At 35.6% G+C, this 25,355-nt stretch overlaps 1 protein-coding gene across 1 annotated transcript in view; it reads right to left on the bottom strand.

The window, feature by feature from the left end:
- Positions 1-25,355, bottom strand: part of LOC114349326 (ATP-binding cassette sub-family C member 4-like) — a 148,472-nt gene that overhangs the window by 76,012 nt on the left and 47,105 nt on the right. Inside the window, exons 7-8 of the mRNA XM_050648982.1 lie at positions 6,275-6,626; positions 4,258-4,464 (exon numbers count right to left, since the gene is read on the bottom strand). Of these exons, the coding sequence (XP_050504939.1) occupies positions 4,258-4,464; positions 6,275-6,626 (559 nt within the window). The remainder of the gene's footprint in view (positions 1-4,257; positions 4,465-6,274; positions 6,627-25,355) is intronic.

Here is a 25,355-nt window from a genome sequence, read left to right as displayed (position 1 = left end):
AGTTTCTTTAAAATAGCTGCAGAACGCTTTTATTTGGAAAAACGAAAACTGGTACACTTATTTATCTTGTCAAGTTAAATGTCAATTATCAATTGTCAATTTTTAGTACCGGTCATAGGGGTCCGTTTTGGGTACGGAAACGGATATTTTATCGAATAACTTTTCTGTCTAACTTTTAAGCATTTCTGACACTGGATTATTAAATTCTGGGATAGTTTTGTACTAAAAGGTACTTTTGCTTTAACTCAGAAGAATACGCAGTGTTCTAGAAAAATCGATTTGAAAAATTTTTCGTTTTTTGGTTTTTTGAGTTTAAAAGAATTTAGAAAAATTCTATTTAGGAAAACGAAAACTGCTACGTTTATTTCTCTTCCAGAGATGAATCGATTTTATCAATTTTGAATTTCTAGTACTGGTCATAGGCATTAGTCTTGGGTAGATCAACAAATATTTTATCTCATAACTTATTGGTCTTTAAATTTTTAGACATTTTTGAGAGTAGAGTATTAATTTATGAGGTATTCTAGTACTAAAAGTTACTCTTGCTTTAAGTCGGCAAATACACCGTTTTTGTTTTTAATTTTTTTAAATTTTTTTTCAAATTCAACAAACGAAAAATTTTAAAATGGATTTTTCCAGAAAACCGTGCATCCTACTGACTTAAAGCAGGAGTACCTTTTAGTACTAGAATACCTCACAATTTAATAATCTAGTGTCAAAAATACCTAAAAGGGAAAGACAAAAAAGATTCCTATGACCGGTTCTAGAGATTCGCAATTGATGGAATCGATTTATCTCTGCAAGAAAAAAAGGCGGACCAGTTTTTGTCTTTCGAATTGGAAGCGTCCTGGAGATATAAAAAACTAATTACAACGCACCATCTGTAAAGAGCTTTAACTCCCTTAGGCAGGCCGCACTTCAAAGAAACATGAAACGTAAATCACGTTTCATGGAAATAAAACACTGTTAAACAAATAGACGTCGGGCCATTTATGCGACTCTCCGAAAATAAAAATGTTTTATTTTATTTAATGTCCTGATATTGTTTCCTATATTTGATAGCAAAATGTACTAACACTAACAACACCAGAATAAATCGATTTTTAAATACAGCATCTATCTACTTGCAACTTTTTGCATTGTGTTCAGGATAACATCAGGAAAAGGTGTACAATATACAAATGGGTGGAAATTGCATTTTTGCATAACATGCATCCAAAAGTGCATAAACCTGTCAAAATCAGTGTATTAAGGGCAAAATTTTGTTATTTGGGAGGTTTATGGAGTTACGAATACGCAAGCAGAACCGACCTCCGAATCACCTAGTGCCCAGAGTTGCTGCTAAGGCACGTCATCTGGAGTTTCGTGGGATATCGGCAATAAATTAAAGAAAACAGATTATTCGAGGGTTTTTGGAATGGCCGAACACGAATATAACATTACAACCGACCCTCGGAGCACCTGGTGCCCAGGGTAACTGATCTCGAATTTAGAGAGTTTTTGGAGGTCGATTTTGATGGCGTATTCCTGTTCAGCAAACCACAAAACTTCTCGAGTAATCTACTTGCATCACTTTAGTGTCTGAAAGCCTCGAAATTTAAGAATATGGCGTGTATATTAGTCATCCCGAGCACTAGGTAAAGATCTGTTCTAATGTGACATTCTTGTTCAGAAACCCCAAAAACCACCTGAGTAATCTGTCTGTATCAATTTACTGCCGAAATTAATATATAAATATTGTATAGAAAATGCTTAACAAAGAAAAAGGTACCATAAAATATCATTTTATTATAATACTAAAATACAGGGTGTCCCATTTAAGAAAACTCAGAAAATACTCATTCCGAGTTTCAACCAACCCCGTATACTAAAATTAAACATTTTTGTATACTAATAATAACTGACAATAGTAGACTATATTAAAAATCGTTTAAACATAAATTAATAGAAGTTTGGATATCAAATCACTAACAATATGTATAGGGTGTGAATGTTCCTACAAAATTAACAAAAAAACGTAATTATATTTTAAACTACCTCGTATAATATTTCAAAACACTATATTTTGTTAAAAAACACATCGAGTAGAATCCAAAAATGTAAAAATATACAGGGTATTCCATTTAAAAAAAACATAAATTTGTGTCACCCTGTGAAAACGGGTAGCCCTGTATATTAGAAAATACTGTTAAATCATAGTCCTATCTGTGGCCCATGTTTTACCTAAATAACTTTTTTCGTATATCTTACGACAAACGAGTAATTGGACTTTGTCACACTAATGCCCCACCCTGTATACAAAATAACCATAAAACCATCCTGCCTCTTTGTAAATAGACTTATATTAAGATTCTTGAAACATGTGCAAAATGGCATGACTCAGAAAATCGTTGACTTTTTCACGAATTTTCTTACAAATCTAGGACTCCTGCCGTCTTACAAGAACCGTTTAACCTTCCTGCCGAGTACCGAAAAGGTATTGATTGTATTTGAGTATTATAACTTTTTAAAGGCAGGACTAAGAAAATCATGGAATCAGGGTGAGAATTTTCCGCAGAATTTTCCAAGGGACAAGTATACTTAAACATTAGGAGACGTCATGCCAATATTTTTTTTATCATTTTGAAATAAATATGTTTAGTTTATTTAGTTGGCAGGCTAATAAATCATGAAAATTTCATTATTTTCCTTACATGTTTGTATACATATACAGGGTGTCCCAGACTAAATTACCCATGCTATATCTCTTAAACGAATAGATATTTTCGAATGGGACAAAAAGTAATATATTCTACTGGTAATACACTTTAATATGGCGTACAAAAAATCATCCCCTAAATATTCATCCCTTAGTTACAACCCCTAACTTTAATTTTTTTAATAGCATCCTGTATATTTTTTTATAATTTTGGATGTGGTCTTTTATCGTCTATTCAACACATTTTTTGAAAATAAAATCGGTTCGTAAATAACGAAGAAACTATCAGTTTATTTTTGTTAATTGTGTGTCCCAGACTAATTTATCCAGGCTATAATTCTTAAACGAATAGAGATTTTCGAATGAGACAAAAACTGATCTATTCCATTTGTAATACACTTTCATATGGCGTAGAAAAAATTCATCCCCTAAATATTCATCCCTAACTTACAGGGTGTTATGTAAAAAAAATAAAGTTAGGGGTTGTAAGTAAGGGATGAATATTTGGGGGATAATTTTTTTTTCTACGCCATATTAAAGTGTATTACAAATGTAATAGATCAGTTTTCGTCCCATTCGAAAATCTCTATTCGTTTAAGAAATATAGCCTGGAAAAATCAGTCTGGGACACATAATTAACAAAACTAAACTGATATTTTCTTGGTTATTTACGAACCGATTTTATTTTCAAAAAATGTGTTGAATAGACGATAGAAGACCACATCCAAAACTATAAAAAAATATACAGAGTGCTATTAAAAAAATTAAAGTTAGGGGTTGTAACTAAGGGATGAATATTTAGGGGATGATTTTTTTCTACGCCATATTAAAGTGTATTACAAGTAGAATAGATCACTTTTTGTCCCATTCGAAAATCTCTATTCGTTTAAGAGATATAGCGTGGGTAAATTAGTCTGGGACACCCTGTATACTCCGTTACCCCGTTTGCAACCCTCCTGCCCAAAAAATTTTCTTCATAAAATCGATAGTATCCTGTCTATCTACGGATATGGCAGGACTTAGAAAGTCATCGCAAAACCCTATTTTTATTTTTTGGGAAAATCTAATTTTTACAGGAAAATATCACATGAAATTTGTTGATGTTTCCACAGATTGTAAGTACATCGTCTATTCTTCCAGTATTGCAAAAGGCAGGACTTAGAAAATCGTGGCTGAACTTCTGTATAATATCTCCCGGTCTAAGAAAGGTCAGTCTATATAAAAAGACGTAAACGTTTACGTGCAGAAAGAAATTTTTGAGATAGGGATAGCCACCTGAAATTTACCATAATGTTTTTAAAGGATTGGCCTTAAGTGTTAAGACTGAATATCAATCATTCTGGTCTATTATTCTACCTTGTAGCAGTTTTATTAACTCTATGTTTGACGCAGTCGAAAGCTTTCTAGTAATAAATGATACATAGGAAAACGTCTTTGCTCTGGTTTCAGAATTTTTACAGTAATATAGTCAAACTGAAGAGTGCTTCACGTGTGCCGATGTTTTATGGTATACTGTCATTATACACGGTTTAAAAGTTGTTTGCCAACCAATTTCTTACCTACAAGAGTTAAATCTCCTTTTGGAAACTGTTCAAAATCTTTCTCTAAAGAGCAAGCTTGTATAACTTCTTGGTATCTTTTTTTGTCGTATTCTTCACAAAAAATAATGTTTTGACGAACAGTGGCTGCAAAAACCCAAGGCTCCTGGGAAGAGTAGGATATTTGACCTCGAACTCTCATACTACCTTCAGTTATGTCAAGTTCACCTTAAACAAATTATATATAATAATAATCAGAAAGTCCTGGACCTGTTTCAAGGAAACTCGTTGAGTCCATTGTGGTTCTGTTTAGCTATGAAACCCCTATCCCAAGTATTAAACTCAACTGACTCAGATTTTAGCATTAAAAAACAACAATACTGTAGTAGCGAAGCTTAATCATCTCATCTATATGGATGATTTGAACATATTAGTAGTGAGCCCATCGTATCGTAGCCTATCGCATCGTATCTTAGCCTAGAGCTTAGTATCCTACTCTTCATTTTGGTGAACGCTCGCATTTAAAATAATGCATCTGGCGATCGATAATATGGTACGAGCAATACGAGGGATACCAGGGATACCGAGGGTCGGCGCCTCGTTGTGAGCACAACTTACGGAGACCATCGCATCATATCCTAGCCTAGAGCTTAGTATCCTACTCTTCATTTTAATGAACGCTCGCATTTAAAATAATGCATCTGGCGATCGATAATATGGTACGAGCAGTACGAGGGATACCAGGGAGCGAGGGTCGGCGCCTCGTTGTGAGCACAACTTAAGGGACCTAGAGCTTTTTGAAGATGGCGTCTTGTAATTAGTTTTTCTTAAATAACTCCAGAACGCTTCTATTGAGAAAAACTAAAATTGGTACACATATTTATCTTCCAGAAATAAATTCCAGAGGCAAAGTTCAAACGAGAATGGTTCCCTTCGTACTCCAATCAGAGTAAACATGTAAATAAAAAATGAATAACCATTTTCAATTTCGTTGCAAAACGAAAAATACAACCGCATCATATTCTAGTCCAATCAGAGAGTGCAGCAAGCACCCCTACCGGTTTCGAAACTCTCATCAGGAGGCACATATGCTGCTCTGTCTAATCCAACCAAAACAAACCCCGGCGTGCAGTCACGGATTGCAACGAACGAAATGGCATAGATGCCCTAGCGACTAATACTAATTGTTGTGGAAATACGTAACAACAATAATTTATGTACTAAATTTATTGAAAAGATCGTCAAGTACAGAGATCTGGAAATTCAAATACGAAGACCATGGAGAATGCAAAGTACAAAGACGATACCTATTATTATGTCTACTACTGGCGTCATTCCGAAGAAACTTCTCGAAAACAAAAAAGCTGGGTCTAAATGAACATCTTTATAAGATCATGCAGAAAGATATGCTACTCTCGACGGGCAGATGTGTACGAAAATTTTTGGGAGATACTCCACCATACCAAGTCACCTAGGGCTCGATAACACGGAAAGAGTCCCACCAGAGATCAATCCTTTTGATACTGTGTAGGTATCTGGGATGTGTCAGAATTTTCCCCTTAGAGGGAGTTAGAGCCGTATGGCTAAATCTGGATATCAGAAAATAAAACATATATTTGGGGTTTGATTAAACTTTCTTGGATAGTGATAATATTACTTTCAAATATTTAAGTTGACAGTTGTCTCAAATCTAATAGTTAGATTTAAATTGAAGATTCCGGGATGAGAAACATTGGAAGAACTTGAAGTATCCAAACTTCAAATAATATACTAGTAGTAGTAAACATGGATGAAACTTACTCAATATGGAAGAAAAAAAAGGAGGAGGAATAGCTAAAGATGACTGTTATGGATGACTATAATGGAAATTAATGAATGTTCTGAAATCAAAGAAGATAGACTATAGTGACCTCAGGATCATCATCTAGTAAAAGTACCTAACGTATTAACGAACATCTGTCAGAAGAAATTGAATCCTATCGAAATCGTCTAAAAGCGGTGTTTGCAACTAATCATTTAAAAATTATGTGATACATACCCAGTATTGTTTGCAACAAACAACTCTTTCCACTACCAACAGGTCCAATAATTCCTATTAACTGTCCATCAGAAATATTTAAATTTATATTTTCAAGAGCATTGTAGCTGAAACTTAAATTCCATTTTACAGTCAAATTTTGCAAACTAACAATTTCTTTAAAATCGTCTACACTGTTTGCATTGCCATTCATAGCGAAATTTGTTCTATTAGGGTCGTATTCTTCGTTTAAGAGGAAATCTCTAATTCTTCGAATAGCTACCATAACTTCTGCCATTTCAGATACTCCTCTGCTAAACATTCTACCCATAGTGAAGGAGAGAACGTTGAAGTAAGAAAATACAACGAAAACCTAAAAGAGTTATCGCAACTTAATACAAAATCTTTAAAAGATCTACCAGAATATAAATACAGGGTGTAACAAAAAGATAGGTCATAAATTAAATCGCATATTTTGGAACCAAAAATACTTAGTCCCATTGAACCTAACTTACCTCAGTACAAATGTGCACATATAAAAATTCCAGCCTTTTTTGAAGTTACAAAATGAAAATCGATTTTTTCCAATTTATCTAAAACTGTTAGAGATTTTATATTTGAAATGGATATGTGGCTTTCTTATGGCAGGAACACATCACAAAAATAACAGATATGTGATTTAATTTATTACCTACCTTTCAGGCGCGGTTCCAAGGGAGGGGCAATGGAGTCAATTGCCCCCTCCTTGAGACCTCGTCTGTTCTCTACTGACACTTTTTTCAAGAAAGAGATAATTTTAAGATTGAAGATTTAAGATTTGAATATCATGCACCATGTTTCCGGCACTGCACATGTTTCCGGGACCAAGGGCGGTCATAAGGGGGGGGCCATGGGGGCCATGGCCCCCCCAAAGGTGGCAATGCACCTTAAATAAACTTGTCTAGTAACACAGGATAATGTTATGTTAATATATTTTAAATTATTTACTCTGTAAATTAATTATTTTGAATGGATTCACATACGGATTTTGAAATACCTAGATACTGCAATCTGTAATAATGATAATTAATCATAATGCCTGTCTCTTCAACTCTGGTTACGCCAATGCAAGTGCATCGCCTCCCGCGCGAATCCCGACACCGGCGACGTCCAGTGTAGAAACAGAAACATAAGAATGCCTATGTACATATTTTTTATGGAAGTTATATCGTTGTGTATTGTGTAGAAATTTGAACGTTCTGAAGTATCTATCGTCTACCCGATATACACTATCGTATCGTAGTTATAGAGGTGACATAGGTGCAGTGCACTATATATATTGCCGGATTGTAATCATCATTTTATTCCAGGGTGACAGGTGAGTAAAAATCCATAGATAGGTTAGGAATAATTTTCTGTTTGCTAACGGAACGAATACATCAGCAATGAGTACATAATACTCTGCAGTTTTCTCTCGTCCAGCGCAGATGTTCGCTATATAGGATGCTATTTCGAAATACAAAAGTTAATAGATTCCGATTTGAACGAAAAGTGACTGCAAATTATTATTAGGCTCAAATTAAAAAACCTGGGCATATCCATCTCTCGTTTGGCCGGAATCACAAATGTTCTTTTTTTCAGAAAATGAAGAGGGCAAACAATACGAATACGTTGAATTCGTATTTTTCTGTTGTTCCGAAGAAAGTAATTAAAGATGTGGGTGATAATGGGTCATCCCGGTCATCTTCCTCATCGTCTTCTCAACAGAATCTCGTAGTGCCAGAACGACTTACAACAGTTTCAACATTACAAACATCAGTTAATGATGAAAATACTCTAAAGCAAGTCGCTGTAGAAAAGTCCAATGAAGTTAGTAACTACGACATTGGTCGAGTTGTTGATGGTTTGAGTGGTTTGGGAGACTTTCAAAAATATAATTATTTGAAAAATACGTGGGTTCCGGAAAAAAACTACTCATTTCCATTTTCTGAACATAACAAAAATAACAAGTTAGTTAAGCGGTACTTGAGATACGATCATCTCCAAAAATATAACTGGATTGCGTTTTCGGACTTGAAGAAAGGACTTTTTTGTAAGCACTGTGCTATCTTCGCAAATTCAGGTGGTAAAAATAAAGCAACAAGTTTGCAAAGTTTGGTTACCACACCAGTTACAAAATTTTCAAAATTATTTGGAATGGATGGTGTGCTAGATAAACATAATACAAATCGATATCACATTGAAGCGGTTTTATCGAGCGATAATTTTATAAAATGTTACGAAAACCGATCTTTAGATATAAGAAATTTGATAGATAGTGCTCGAGCCAGGCAGATAGAGGATAATCGAAATCGGCTCAAACCAATCATTCGATCTATAATTTTTTTAGCCAAACAATGTATACCTTTCCGTGGCCATAGAGATGACGGGCCATTGTTAGAAGAAAGCAATGTGACAAATAATGAGGGAAACTTCCGAGAGCTTCTTCGATTCAGAATCGAAGCAGGAGACAAAACTTTAGAAGAGCATTTAAGAAACACGTCGTCACGTGCCACATATATTAGCAAAAGAACGCAAAATGAGTTGATTGAATGTTGTAAAGACGAAATTTTGTCTGTTATCGTGAAAAAAATTAGTGATGCTAAATATTACAGCATTATGTTTGACGAAACTACTGACATAGCACATGTTTCCCAAATGTCGATTGTTATTAGATACTTAGAAGGTAACAACGTGCGGGAGGATTTTGTGTCATTCATAGATTGTCATTCTGAGAACTATGAGCTCAGTCCCGATACGTTGGAACCGGTTTTGAATGGTACTATTTTAGGAAAATCAGTGATAAAACAAGTTCAAAAATTTCGTTTACCATTGGAAAATTGTGTAGGAATTTGTACAGACGGATGCAGCGTAATGACATCAAAACAACAAGGAGCCGTCCAAGAAATTAAAAAAGAAATGAATATAGCTGTACGATGTCCATGTTTCAATCATGCTTTAAATTTGAGTTTGTTGAAATCATCAAACGTTCAATGTGTGAGAAATGCTGTAGGGGTAATGAAGGAAATAATATCTTTTTTCAAAGCCTCTTCTAAACGCAATTATGTCCTCAAACAAACATTGGGTGATCAGCTCTCTGGATTGTGTGAAACGCGATGGGTAGAACGGCACGACTCCGTTCTGCAGTTTAAAGCATCGATTGAAAAAATTTTGCAAGCTTTGAATTTGATTTCCGAATGGAACGAAAGAGAATCTTCCAGTAAAGCTAGGACGCATATACTTGCGATCTCATCAAATTGCAGCTTTATTATCACTTTGTTTTGTCTAAATGAAGTACTCGCAATAACGTTACCTCTGAGCAAATTATTGCAACAAAAAATTTGGCTATAAGCTCTACACAGAATGCTGTTCTAAATACGCTGCTTGTTTTGAAAGACAAACGCAACAATGCAGAAACAAATTTCAATGCTTTGCTTAAAGAAATAATGCCATGTCTAGAAAATTTGAATATAGATTTATGTATTCCAAGAGTGAATAAATTCATGAAAAATCGACCTAATCCAGATATTCATTCCTCCACAGAATACTTTCGAATAACGATATATATTCCTTTACTTGAAAGTATCATGTCTGATACGATACGTTCTAAACAGTGTGAATTGTTCATATTTAAAACCATTAAAATCAATATTTTTCGGAAACTAAACGCTACGTGCTGGAAACGATGAGTGCATGATAATATGTAGAAACCTTAAATAGTAAGTTTTGTGTCCTGTTGATAACTGAATAACTGAAACAAAAATATGTCAGAATTCCTTGGAATCGAAAATTATTAACCCTCAACTGGTACGGTGGGTCAATATTGACCAAAAAAAAATTTAGCTTGACAATTTAACCAATATTGCAATTGACGCACGGTACTGGCCAGCTATGAATTCTCCTATTTTCTACACGCTGTGTCTAGGTACACGCTAACGTGTACGCAAATAAAAAAGTTAGGTACACGCGAATTAAACTTCATCAAGCCAGTGACGTCATTATTTAGCGTGCGCAGTGACTGTATATTTTGGTACACGCTATTTTGATATGTTTAGTGTTTGTTTGATAGAAAAATATTTGTTATTAATATTAGGGGAAGGGAAGCAGAACTATTCAGATGTTTCAAATTTTCAAACTTAGTAATAATAAATCGATGTGTATATAAAAGTATATATTCAGACAGGCAAAATAAATATTTAGTTGACACGACATGTACAAAACACTGTTGAAATAATTTTTATACGTAAGTTAATTATACATACCAGTTTATAAACCAATAAACCAGTGTTTATTTTTATTTATACAGGGAGTTGAACTTGTTACGATTTTCATAGAAAATTGGTTATAACTTTGTAAATGCCCTATATAACATAATAAACTTTAAATTTTTGGGATGGGGAAGTTAAGAAGATTTCGAACATAAAATAAAATATAGGTTGTTCAATTTAAAAACATAAGTTTGGTCTGCCACTATTCTATCGAACGCGCCCTGTAATATTCTAACAAATTTTGTAATATGAAGCTCAAAGTTTGCTACAATTTTTGTTACCAACTTTTATTGCTATCTATTACTATATAGCGGAGCTACTGAGCTTTATCACATTAATCAATCGCCTTGTATATTTTATCTTAATACTTCTGCTACCCTTAATAACGAATTTTTGTCTCTTATTTTTACATAGGGGAAGTATGCCTGAGACGGCATACTGGCTGAGATGGCATATCACGCGTTTTTCGTAAACTATTCCAAATTTGGTGCCTAGTTTGACAGTTTTCAGTTCCTCAAGTTAAAATTTGTCAACATTGTTGAACTTATGCATGTTAGTTTTATTTTGACAGCAGTAGCCTTTGGAATGTTAATTAAGTAGGACAAAATATTTATTGACTTTTTTTGTATCACATTATAATTCGCGAGTCTTTACACCTGAGTTAAGTTTTTAAATTTTGTGATGTTCCTTTACCTTATGCCTATCACGCCTGTATCGATGTATATCTTAAAAATGTGCTTAAGAAAAATTAAGTTAAAAAAACGGTATGATTGCAATGTTGCCTGAGATGGCATAGTAAGCAGGTGGATAAGATGGCATAGGTATGCCATCTCACCCTTATGCGTTTTTACACTGCATTAATTTTGTTATATGATTGAAATTTGTCGTTACAGTTATGGATCGTTTTAAGAGGAATTCGAACCTACAAAATCGATTCCGTCGATATTGAGACAAGTGACGAGGAAGATGGTGCTTGCATTTTTTGTAATGGCCTCTTTTCATTATCTCGTTCTCGAAAAACCTGACTAAGATGTGCCAAATGACTAATCTTGCCAAATTTGTGGCAAGTGGTCATATTCCGACTGTGCCGGTGTACCCAAGACTACAAAAAAAAAAACTATTTGTGACTTATGAGTCGAGATTAGTGACTTTATTTCAAGGGTATGCCATCTTACCCACATGAATGTGGGTGAGATGGCACATGTAATACTTTACAATTTATTTTCTCAGAAAAAAACTATAATATGTACCTTGTTAAAAAATAATGTTATATTTATGTAAATGTTCCTAGCACTGACTTTGATATTTATTACATGTCTAACTCTATCGATTATCGATTACAAAACATTTAAAAAAAAAGTATGCCGTCTCAGGCATATCTCCCCTACTGTTTTAGAATGTTGTTAAACTCATTAAAAGAACTAAATAATTATCCACATTCCATAGTTCATTAAAAAAACACTAAACAAATAAAAGTAAGAAAACTCTTTACTAATCAATATTAAAGTGTTAAACAATTAGACAAATTCTAAGTACACTCTGACACTCGCGATACTTAAAGATACTTACCACAGCATACACGCGGCTCAAATTAGCGTGTACCAAAAAACCCAGTCAGAGTGCACGCTAAATAGTGACGTCACTGACTTGATGACGTTTAAGCGTGTACCTAACTTTTTTATTTGCGTACACGTTAGCGTGTACCTAGACACAGCGTTTTCTACACTACATCACCACTACATCACGCTACATTAAGTACCACCACTACTGCACTACTCACTACTCTCAGTTCACAGTTCACTTGTTCACTCAGTTGACCTACGACCATCGTGCGTGCGGGCGAGTGTTTTTTTGAAAACATAAGTTTTCAAATGATTTCAAGGTAAAAAACACCCTAGACTTTTTGACAGTTTGACTAAAATCCTTAATTTTTCAATTTCATTTCTTTTTTACAGGTCGAACATAAATAAGTCGGAAAAAAAGTATTCAGATTGGCGTTTTTTAAATATTTCTATTATTATTTTGTAACTTTTTCTATCAACCTGCAAAAAATGCAATGTTTATGTTTGATTCATAATAATAATGTATATTATGATCTGTATCCATTTATTTTCTTGTATATTTTTCCTAAACGTTTAATTAATAAAATAAACTAATTATAACATAACATATTTCGCATATAGGGGAGAACCGCTATGAAACGGACGGTTCTTGAAGCGGACAGTTCCCGTATGTCCTAAGTCCTAAGTGATTGAACGACAAAGAAATTTACAGTAACATTTGGCAACACTGTGCTAAACCACCGAAATTGCGCTTCAAAGTAGTTACTAGTTTGTCCGCGGCAAACGTTTTATTATTATTCACTTCAAAAGTAAATTATTTGTGAGAATATCGAACTATGTCACAGGTAAGCTATTGAAATTTAATACATTTGGGATTATGGGTTTTAAAACTAGTTTACTAAGTAAGATAATAATTGCGGTAGAACTTTTAAAATGCTGTTTACTCGTATTTTTTCTTGATATCTTGAGGTTAACTGGCTATGGTGTTGAAGTGGACACAACAAGGTGTGTAGAAAAGGACGTCGTTTTCATTACTACTTCTTGTCCGTTTCAAAGCGCCATGACAAGTTCGTCAATAAATATTAGTTTTTAAACGGCTTTGTTTAAATTTGACGTTCCGTACCTATATTTGTTGTTTCAAAATCAATTGTGAAATCGAATTTTAATCCATTTTCTCTCTTTTCAGATTAACAAGATGTCATCTAAACCTAAAAAAGGATACGACCATCCAGTGAAGCAATCGAAACTGCCGTACAGAAATTTGTGATAGAAATCAATCGATTCGATCAGTGGCGGCGGCACATAATATTTCCAAGTCTTACCTAGCTTCTATTTGTAAAAGAGCTAAAAGCCAGGAAGAAGGTTATCGCCATCAACCTGATATAGGCAACAAACGTATTTTCTCCCTTGATCAGGAAAAACTGCTGGTTAAGTATTTGAAAACATCGTCAAAGATGTGTTACGGGCTTACAACCGTGCAAGTCTGGCAATTGTCCTATCAGTACGCTAGAGCACATGAAATTATACCGACATATTGGAATGAAAGACAGATAGCATCAAAAGACTGGTTGCGTGGTTTTATGAAAAGAAATGCGACATTGAGTTTAAGAAAACCAGAAAATACCTCGCTTTCTAGAGCTACTTCTTTCAATCCAACAAATGTCAATAATTTTTATGACAACTTGGAGAGAGTTCTCGAAAAATATAAATTCAAGCCACACATGATATGGAATTTAGATGAAACCGGTTGTCCAACCGTCACAAATCCTCCAAAGGTGCTAGCAACAAGAGGTTCAAAACAAGTCGGGCAAGTGACCTCGGCTGAAAGGGGAAATTTAGTTACTATGCTTGGATTTATTAATGCCTCTGGTGGAACGATTCCATCATCTTTTATTTTTTCCAGAGTGCATTTTAAAGAAATAATGTTGAAAGACGGGCCCGCTGGTGCATTAGGGCTTGCAAATCCTAGCCGTTGGATGACAGAAGGAGCGTTCTTAGAGGCAATGAAGCACTTTATAAAATTTGTAAAGCCAACTGCAGAAAACCCTTGCCTGATTTTAATGGATCACCATAAATCGCATACAACAATTGAAGTTGTAATGTTAGCGAAGGAAAACCATATCATAATTCTAACATTTCCGCCACGCTGTAGTCATCGGCTGCAGCCATTAGACGTTTGTGTGCATGGACCTTTTAAAGCTAGATATAGATCGACAATGAATTCTTGGATGTTGTCTAACCCAGAAAAAACCGTAACAATTTACGAGGTAGCCTCATGTGCTAACGAAGCTTTCCTTCATGCATTTTCACCAGCAATCATAACAAAGGCATTTTCGGCAATCCATACAATCGGAACATCTTTTCTGATGACGATTTCCTCTCTTCATATGTGTCAGATAGGCCGGATCCAAATATTTTACAAGGAGTCGAAACTACTGCTCAGCCAGCAAGTGCTCATTCTACGTGTTCAACCGAACAATTTTTAGAAGGTTCATCGACTTCATTTCCGAAGCCGTCCACCTCATCTCCGAAACCGTCTACCTCATCTCCGCAGCCGTCTACCTTATCTCCGCAGCCATCCACCTCATCTCTGAAGCCGTCCACCTCGAAAATTACTATAAGTCCTGAACAACTGAGACCGTATCCTAAGGCACCTCCCAAAAAAAGCATCCAGCGAGGACCTCGTAAGGGAAAAACGACAGTGATAACTGATACTCCCGAAAAGGAGAAACTCTTGGAAGAAGCAGCAAGAAAGAAGAAGCCAAAAGTATCCGCGGCTACAAAAAAAGAGAATAGAGACCCTCACTAAAGAATCTTCAAGTTCAGATGAGTCACACGAATTATCCCTACATGATTCAAGTGACGACGATTTACCATTACATGAATACGGCCCCAGAAAGAATCCTAGTGATAGTGAGCTTCTAGTGATGACATTCCTCTAAACCAATATTTCACAATTTTCAGATTAAAACTCAACAAGGAAAAAAAGCCAATTGCATCAAAGAATACCAACGAAATGAACGCTAAAACCAGGGACGACGATAAAGAAGTGAAACACAATAATGATTGTGTTTATTGCAAGAGACCACATCAGTGCAGCAAGACAGATTGGTTAAAGTGTTTCATATGCTCCTTATGGACACACGAAACTTGTGGCTTGAAGGGTGTTCGAATCATTTATTGTAATAACTGTTCCTAAACGGTTCCAATCCAAATAAAGTTTATTTTGAAGCAATTATTTTCTTTTAATTTAAATATCTTCTTCACAACCACTACTGTCCTCTAAAAAACCCCCGCTGTCCTTTTCAATGCATCGATGTTATGAAATGGACACATGAAACTTTTTTTTAAATTTCAATATTACTAAAATAACAAATTTTTTAAAATTTCTTCAACAGTTTATTTTATAAGTAGATAGCTGGATCTTTCTATTATTGTAGTTTTTACATCATTTTATTATCCATAATATATTAATTTAACGATTTGTAATAAATTGTCCACTTCATAGCGGTCTTCCCCTATATGTAAAATCGTGCAGGATTTATACTCGCGGGTTACCATTGACCCAACATAACTTGGATGGTTAAGGGTTAAAAGACTTTGGAACATAATAAATGAAGAATTCCCACAATATATCTGTCTATTACCATCTAGTGCCAGAGAACAGATAACAATAGTAATTGCCGTTGCTATATTATGATAATTTGTTTTCTATTCTCCGTTTCAAACGTTAGAATCAGTATATGGTTGTATATTGCAAGCGAGACTGCCATTCTGTGAATTTTCATAAATAAATCCTCCTTTAGTATTTCACAGCAGTTAACAGGGATAATCCTCTACAAGTACCTGCCTAATACTACATTTCACAACCGCTGTCGTTAAGAGCGGCAACGTTGTCAACAAAATTCTCATTTAGTCTGCAGTAGCCCTATTCTCCATACACCGAATCGCATGCCTGACATGCGGTATAGAAAGGTTTGTATTGTTGACTTCAATAAAGTAAGGGATTTAAAAATTGGTTGGTCGACAGAATCCGATGTGGATAGACCTAAAAATAGGAAAAACCCAACTAATAAAAAACTTGCAATCCTACAGAAAATTTAATTACACATAAAATGTAGCAAATCAAATTTTCTAAAATTTTATATATATTTCTTTTTATCGTCAAGTGACCAACAAAAAAGTTATAAATAAAAATATGAGAAAATTTTGTAAGAAGTTTCCTTTTGGAGGTTATAACTTTTTTCCGTTCATTTCACAATAAAATAACATCATAGCGATTTTGTAGAGGATTTTTCAATGAACAATTTTGGCTATAAAGTTGTTTAATTTTATTTATTGTCTAGGTTTTACAGCGCTCCAATCTTGACCAGATTCTCGAATTCTCATAGGAATACAATAAAAAAAATACATACTTTTCTTTAGTCAAGCGGCAGCAATCTTTATGCCGACCACGAAAATCAAATTTAAGGTGAATGACCAATTTTGGTCTATTTTTATGTTTTCGAGGTCGCTGAATCCGAATATGAAGTTTATTTTTATGTAGATTTGGTGAAACATGTTCAAAAATCAAATTTTATCCAAAAATGCCGAAAATCAATTTTGATGATTTTTCAAATTTACCTCGCTGTATCTTTGGTCGCTGTAAATATTTCCTTTTGAAAATTTTACTGTTTGATCTCTGAAGTATGTAGATAACAATGAAATTTGTCCTAAACATTTAAACACATTAAAAAAGGAGCTGTTAATTTTTAAACATTTTGCCATCATATTTCGTTAGTTTCATGTTTACTTAAAAAAGTTGAGTGACAAACTTTTTAGTTTATCATTTTAACCAACACAACAATAAAATATAATTCATGAAGAAGTTTTTTGGAAAATTTGAAGTCAAAATATATAATAGGAAAAAAGTTATGTTACTTCATAAACAAGCGGCACACCCCAAAAAACGCTTATATCTCGAGATCCTGACCACGGTGTGGTGAATGGCTAATTTTGATCATACTTTATGATTTTGATAACAAAAATTCGTTTTTTGCTCTTCTTAAGAATTTTGCAATATGCGGTTGCGTCATTCTTCTTCTGAACCTGCGAATTTGTCCGCAAACAACTTCTTGGGCCGTTTCTATATATTCTTCGGGTTATAAGTTTTATAGTGGGGAGAAAGGTCAAAAACAGATTAATAATAGCATAGGAATGTTAAAATCATAATAAATTGTATGAATAAAAAATATATATAGACTACACAAAACCCGCACCCCTTCAAAAATACGAAAGTACGCCCCTAACAGGATCGAAATCGGCAAAAACAAATTGCAAAAAATTCAAAAAGCTTAAATCCAAAAGCCCAATCCGCATTTTGTGTTTTTTTTTTAATTTTAGCCCTATGCAAAACTCGCACCCTTAAAAAATCCGAAACCACGCCACTGTAAGTTTAAAATCGACACAAAAAATTTAAAAAGCTTAAGGCCAAGAGCACATACCTCATATTGCCATCCCCACACCTATTCAAAACTCTCACCCCTTCAAAAATACAAAAGTACGCCCATGACAGGGTTAAAATCGGCACAAAAATTTCTGAGAAATTTTTAAAAGCGTAAGTCCAAAAGCACAAACCTCATATTGCTACTTACACACCTATACAAAACTCGCACCCCTTAAAAAAGTCTGAAACGACGCCACTGACAGTGTTAAAACCGGCACGAAAAATTCGCAAAAAATCAAAAAGCTTGTACAAAAACACAAAACTCATTTTTTATTTTTGTTTTTTAATTTCACGCCTATGCAAAACTCGCACCCCTAAAAAATCCGTAACCACGCCACTGACAGAGTTAAAATTAACACGAAAAATTCGCAAAAAAATTCAAAAATCTTGTCCAAAAGCAGAAACCTCATTTTATGTTTTTTTTTTAATTTCACGCCTATGCAAAACTGTCACCCCTAAAAAATCCGTAACCACGCCACTGACCGAGTTAAAATTGACACGAAAAATTCGCAAAAAATTCGAAAAGCCTAAAAGTTCAAAAGCACATACCTCATTTTCTGGTTTTGTTGGAAATATCCTTATTTTTGCCCCCTTTTTCTTCCCCATTGATACGCCTCTGATTCAAACTTAGTTTTTCGAATCCGCCGAATCAAAACATTAACAACGATAAAAGTTTGGCCAAAATCGAAGCTATAGGAGTGGAGCTATTTCATTTTTTCTGTTTTTTTTTTATTTTTTTAATTTTCAATTTTTTTTTGACATTTCCCATCAAAAATTGAAAATTTCAAAAAAGTTTTATTTTTCGCCTCGTCAATGCGCAAATTTTGATGCCTCGTGCGATTCGTTAAGTTTCGCCATAAAGGCGCTACTGGGCCGTGAAGTCAAATAGTTGACCCCTTTTTGGTACCCACCCCCACCCTTACCGTAGGGGTTGGAACGCGGTTTATAGTTGCTTTGCACATAAAAACTGTGAAATATTTTGTCCATAGTAGAAATTTTACAAAAATTTCAAAGCTCCGGGTACTTCGAGGGGTGAGTTCGTCATTTTTGGCCATTTCTTCAAATTCCCCCTTTGCGAAGTTTTTGTGCCGCCCCTGTTTGAGCTAGCACCCTCAATCTAAAAAGACACTTTTTCCTAACGCTTAGCGTCAAAACGGGATAAAATTTTATTGCTTTCGGCCAATCCACCCCTCACCCCTGTGAAAAACTCGCACCCCTTAAGAAAAAAGAAAGTACGCTCTTGGGATGGATAAACTTTACACGAAAAAATCGCAATGAGCTTAGAAAGCTTAAGTCCAAAAGCACAAACCTCCCCGGTCAAATGCACCCGATTTATGTCCATCTGAAAATTGTTTTCAATTTTTTTCTTCAATCCCTTAGTTGGCGATTTTTTTGTGACGCCCCTGTTTGAGGTAAAGCACCCAGATAAAAAGTGGTTCTTATTCCTAACCCTTAGCTTCCAAACGAGTCTAAGTTTTATCGCTTTCAACCAACCCACCTCCTACCCCTATTACAAACTCGTTCCCCTTAAAAAAAAAAGTACGCCCCTGGGAGGGATTGTCTTTCCACAAAAAAATCGCAAAAAATTTAGAAAGCTTAAGTCCAAAAGCGCAGACCTCCCCGGTCAAACGCACCCGATTTATGTCCATCTGAAATTTTTTGGCCATTTTTTTCAATTTTTTCCTTCAACCCGCAAGTTTGCGAATTTTTTGTGACGCCCCTGTTCGTGCTAGCGTCACCGGGTCAAAAGTGACACTTATTCCCAACCCTTGGCTTTAAAACAAAATGAAATTTTTTCGCCTTAGACAATCTCACCCCCAACCCCTAAGCAAAACTCGTACCCCTTAAAAAATCCGAAAGCACGCCCCTGACCGAATCGAAATCCCCACCTCGTACTTCCGGAGCTACAAAAACGCCCCAATTTGAATTATGTATATAGAGATAGAGAAGATAAAAAGTACTCCCCTGACAGGATTGAAATCGGCACGAAAAAATCGCTAAGAATTCAAAAAGCTTAAGTATAAAAGCACAATGCTCATAATGTGTTTGTTTGTTAAATTTAAACCCTATGCAAAACTCGCACCCCTTAAAAAAATCCGAAACCACGCCACTGATAAGGTTAAAATCGACAAAAAAATCGCAAGAAATTCCAGAAGCTTAAGTATAAAAGCACAAACTTCATATTGCCATCCCCACCCCTATTCAAAACTCGCACCCTTAAAAAATACGAAAGTACGCCCATGGCAGGGTTGAAATCGGTACAAAAATTCTCCAAAAATGTTTAAAAGCTTAAGTCTGGAAGCCCAATCTTTATACTGCTACCTACACACCTATACAAAACTCTAACCCCTTAAAAAATCCGAAACGACGCCACTGACAGGGTTAAAACCGGCACGAAAAATTCGCAAAAAATTCAAAAAGCTTGTCCAAAAGCACATACATCATTTTGTGTTTTGTTTTTAAATATCACGCCTATGCAAAACTCGCACCCCTAAAAAAATCCGTAACCACGCCACTGACAGAGTTAAAATTGACACGAAAAATTCGCAAAAAATTCAAAAAGCTTAAAGCACAAACCTCATATTACCATCCCCATATCTATTCAAAATTCGCACCCCTTAAAAAAAACGAAAGTACGCCCATAACAAGGTTGAAATCGGCACAAAAAATTCTCAAAAATTTTTAAAAGCTTAATTCTAGTAGCACGTACCTCATATCGCTAGTTACACACCTATACAAAAGACACTCCTCTTAAAAAATCCGAAACGACGCCACTGACAGGGTTAAAACCGGCACGAAAAATTCGCAAAAAATTCAAAAAGCTTGTCCAAAAGCACAAATCTCATTTTGTGTTTTTTTTTTAATTTCACGCCTATGCAAAATTTGCACCCCTAAAAAAATCCGCAATCACGCCACTGACAGAATTAAAGTTGGCACGAAAAATTCGCAAAAAATTCAGAAATCGAAGTCCAAAAGCATCCATCTCATTTTTGAAGTTTTGTTGAAAATATCGCCATTTCCCCCCCCCCCCCTTTTTTCCCCATGGATGCGCCACTGATTGAAACTTGTTTTTTCGAATCCGCCACATCAAACCATTTACAACAATAAAAGTTTGACCAAAATCGCAGCTATGGGGGCGGAGCTATGTCACTTTTTTGGTTTTTTTTATTTTTTTTTATTTTTAATTTTTTTTTGACATTTCCCATTAAAAATTGAAAATTTCAAAAAACGTATATTTTTCGTCTCGTCGATGCGCAAATTTTGATGTCTCGCGAGATTTGATACGTTTCGCCGTAAGGGTGCTACTGTGGCCTGAACTCAAAAAGTTGACCTCATTTTAGTAGCCACCCCCACCCTTACCGTAGGGGTTGGAAAAAAAGTCGAAGTTTTGTGGAGTATGGGAACTGTGGGATATTTGGGCTATGGCGGAAATTTTACAAAAATTTGAAAAGTCTGGGTACACGAGGGACGACATCGTCATTTTTGGCCATTTCATCAAAATTTCCCCTTTGCAAATTTTTTGTGCCGCCCCTGTTTGATCTATCGGCTCCAGTCAAAAATCACACTTATTCCTAACGCTTATCATCAAAACGCGCTAAAATTTTATCGCGTTCGACCAACCCACCCCCAACCGCTATGAAAAACTCGCTCCCCTTAAAAAAAAGGAAAGTACGCTCCTGGGAGGGATAAACATTCAACTAAAAAATCGCAAAAAATTAAGAATGGTTAAATCCAAAAGCACAACATTCTTCTCTGAAAAGCACCCGATTTACGTCCATCTGAAATTTTTTTTCAACTTTTTAGCCCTTTTTTTCAATTGTTTCCTTCAACCCGCAAGTTTGCGATTTTTTTGTGACGCCCCTGTTCGAGGTAGTATCCCCGGGTCAAAAGTGACATTTATTCCCAACCCTTAGCTTTAAAACCCAACGAAATTTTTTCGCCTTTGACAATCGCACCCCCCTCCCCTAAGTAAAACTCGTACCCCTTAAAAAATCTGAAAGCACGCCTCTGACCGAATCGAAATCCGCACCAAAAATCATCAAAAAATTCAAAAAGCTTAACCCGAAAAGCACAAATCTCACCACCTCGTACTTCCGGATCTACAAAAACACCCACTTGTGAATTATGTATATAGACAAGGTTGAAATCGCCACCAAAAATTCTCAAAAATTTTTAAAAGCTTAATTCCAGAAGCACATACCTCATAATATTGCTACTTGCACACCTGTACAAAAGTCGCTCCCCTTAAAAAATCCGAAACGACGCCACTGGTAGGGTTTAAAGCGGGCACGAAAAATTCGCAAAAAATTCAAAAAGCTTGTCCAAAAGCACAAATCTCATTTTGTGTTTTATTCTAATTTCACGCCTATGCAAAACTCGCACCCCTAAAAAAATCTGTAACCACGTCACTGACAGAGTTAAAATCGACACAAAAAATTCAAAAATCCTAAGTCCAAAAGCAACAATCTAATTTTGAGGTTTTGTTGAAAATATCGCCATTTCCCCCCCCTTTTTTTCTCCCCATGGATGCGCCACTGATCGAAACTTGGCCGCCACATCAAACCATTTACAACTGTAAAAGCTTGATCAAAATCGTAGCCATATGGGCGGAGCTATGTCTTTTTTTCTGCTTTTTTATTTTTAATTTATTTTTGACATTTCCCATTAAAAATTGAAAATTTCAAAAAACGTATGTTTTTCGTCTCGTCGATGCGCAAATTTTGATGCCTCGCGCGATTCGATACGTTTCGCCATAAGGGTACTACTGGGGCGTGAAGTCAAAAAGTTGACCCCATTTTGACTCCACCCTTACCGTAGGGTTTGGGAAAAAATCGAAGTTTTTGTAAGTATGGGAACTGCGAAATATTTGGGCTATGGCGGAAATTTTACAAAAGTTTGAAAACTCTGACATCTCATCAAAATTTCCCATTTGCGAATTTTTGTGTCCCCCTATTCGATCTAGCGGCTCCAGTCGAAAATCACACTTATTCCTAAAGCTTAGAGTCAAAACGCGCTAAAATTTTATCGGGTTCGACCAACCCACCCCCCACCCCTATGAAAACTCGCATCCCTTAAAAAAAAGGAAAGTACGCTCCCGAGCGGGATAAACATTCCACTAAAAAATCTCAAAAAATTAAAAATGGTTCAGTCCAAAACCACAACATTCCCCGGTCAAAAGCACCTAATTTACGTCCATCTGAAAATTTTCATCATCTTTTTCGCCATTTATTAACATTTTTCCCTTCAACCCGAAAGTTGGCAAGGCTTTTGTGACGCCCCTGTTCGAGCTAGTGCACCCCGGTCAAAAGTGACACTTATCCCCAACCCTCGGCTTTAAAACAGACTCAAATTTTTTCGCCTTCGACAATCGAACCCCTCTCCACTAAGCAAAACCCGTACCCTTTAAAAAATCCGAAAGTACGCCCCTGACCGAATCGAAATCCACACCAAAAAATCATCAAAAAATTCAAAAAGCTTAACTCGAAAAGCACAAACCTCTCTGCCTCTTACATCCGAAGCTACAAAAACGCCCCAATTTGTATTATGTATAAAGAGATAGAGATTAGGCCGTTTTAAACGCATGAAATATACTCTACTATACCAAAATATTGCACTTTTGGTTAGAACTTTTTAACCGGAAATGATTTAAAAACCAACAGTATATATTTGTCCCCATCTTTATAAAGAACGTCGAATAATATATCGCTTATACTATTTCTGTGACTTTAAAACTTTCGTTTTAGGCGCGTTGAATAATATGTCGCCTGTACTATTTTGGCGACTTTAAACAGTACTTCCGGTTGTATTTCTAAATCCGTTAATCCGAGTTAAAATTACATTTTTATAAAAACCGAAATAAATCAAAACACCCTGTATTTAGGTATAGGGAAACAAATCGCAAAAAATTCAAAAACTTAGGTCCAAAAGCTCAAACCTCATATTGCCCTCCCACACCTATACAAAACTCGAACCCCTTTAAAAATACGAATTTGCGCCCCTGACACGGTTAAAATCGGCACAAAATAATAGCAATAAATTTAAAAATCTTATTCCAAAAATACAAACCTCATAATAATATTGCCACCCCCACACTTATACAAAACTCGCACCCCTTAAAAAATCCAAAACCACGCCCATGACAGGTGTCGAAATTGGCACAAACAAATCGCAAAAAATTCAAAAAGCTAAGTCCAAAAGCTTAACCTCATATTGCCCTCCCACACCTATACAAAATTCGCACCCCTTAAAAAATACAAAAGTACGTCCCTGACAGGGTTGAAATCGGCACAAAGAATTCTCAAAAAATTTAAAAAGCTTATATCCAAAAGCACAAACCTCATATTGCTCAACACACCTATACAAAACTCGCACCCCTTAAAAAATACGAAAGTACGTCACTGACAGAGTTAAAATCGGCACACAAAAATCGCAAAAAATTTAAAAAGCTAACACCAAAAGTACAAACCTTATATTGCCACCCTCACACCTATACAAAACCCGCACCCCTTAAAAAATACGAAAGTACGCCCATGACAGGGATCAAATCGGCATAAGCAATTCTCAAAAAATTCAAAAAGATTAAGTCCAGAAGCACAAACCTCATATTGCCCCTTACACACCTATACAAAACTCGCACCCCTTTGAAAATACGAAAGTACGCCCCTGATAGGATTCAAATTGGCACGAAAAATCGCAAAAAATTCAAAAAGCTTAAGTCTGAAAGCAAAATCCTCATTTTGTGTGTTTTTTTTAAGATTTCAGCCCTATGCAAAATTTGCACCCCTTAAAAAATTCGAAACCACGCCACTGACAGGGTCAAAATTGACACGAAAAATTCGCAAAAAATTCAAAAAGTTCAAGTCCAAAAGGACAAACTTCATTTTCTGGTTTTGTTGGAAATATCCCTATTTTTGCCCCCTTTTTCCTCCCCATTGAGAAGCCTCTGATTTAATCTTATTTTTTCGAATCCGCCATATCAAACCATTTACCACGGTAAAAGTTTGGTCAAAATCGAAGCCATAGGGGCTGAGCTATGTCAGTTTTTTGTTTTTTTCATTTTTTTTTTCATTTTTAATTTTTTTTCGAAATTTTTTATCTAAAATTGAAAATTTCGAAAAACCTATGTTTTTCGTCTCATCGATGCGCAAATTTTGATACCTCGTGCGACTCAATATGTTACGGCTTAAGTACGCTACTGGGCCGCAAAGTTAACAACTTGACCCCTTTTTGGTTGCCCCCCCTACCCTTATTGTACGGGTTGGAACACGGTTTACGGTTGCTTTGCATGTAAAAACTGTGAAATATTTTCGCCATTTCGGAAATTTTGCAAACATATAAAAACTCCGGGTACTTCGAGGGGTGAGTTTGTCATTTTTGACCATTTCTTCAAATTTCCCCTTTGCGAAATTTTTGTGCCGCCCCTGTTCGAGTTAGCGGTTCCAGTCGAAAATAACAATTATTCCTAACGCTTAGCGTCAAAACGCGCTAAAACTTTATCGCTTTCGACCAACCCACTCCTTACCCCTATGATAAACTCGCTCCCCTTAAAAAAAAGGAAAGTACTCCCCTGGAAGGGATAAACTTTGCACAAGAAAATTGCAAGAAATTTAGAAAGCTTAAGTTCAAAAGCACAACATTCTTCTTTTAAAACCACCCGATTTACGTCCATCTGAAATTTTTTTTCAACTTTTTTGCCCTCTTTTTCAATTTTTCCCTTCAACCCGCAAGTTTGCGATTTTTTTGTGACGCCCCTGTTTGAGGTAGTATCC

This window comes from Diabrotica virgifera, chromosome 4, assembly GCF_917563875.1.
Source record: "Diabrotica virgifera virgifera chromosome 4, PGI_DIABVI_V3a".
NCBI lineage: Eukaryota > Metazoa > Arthropoda > Insecta > Coleoptera > Chrysomelidae > Diabrotica > Diabrotica virgifera.
This window is presented reverse-complemented; position numbering and strand designations above follow the sequence as displayed.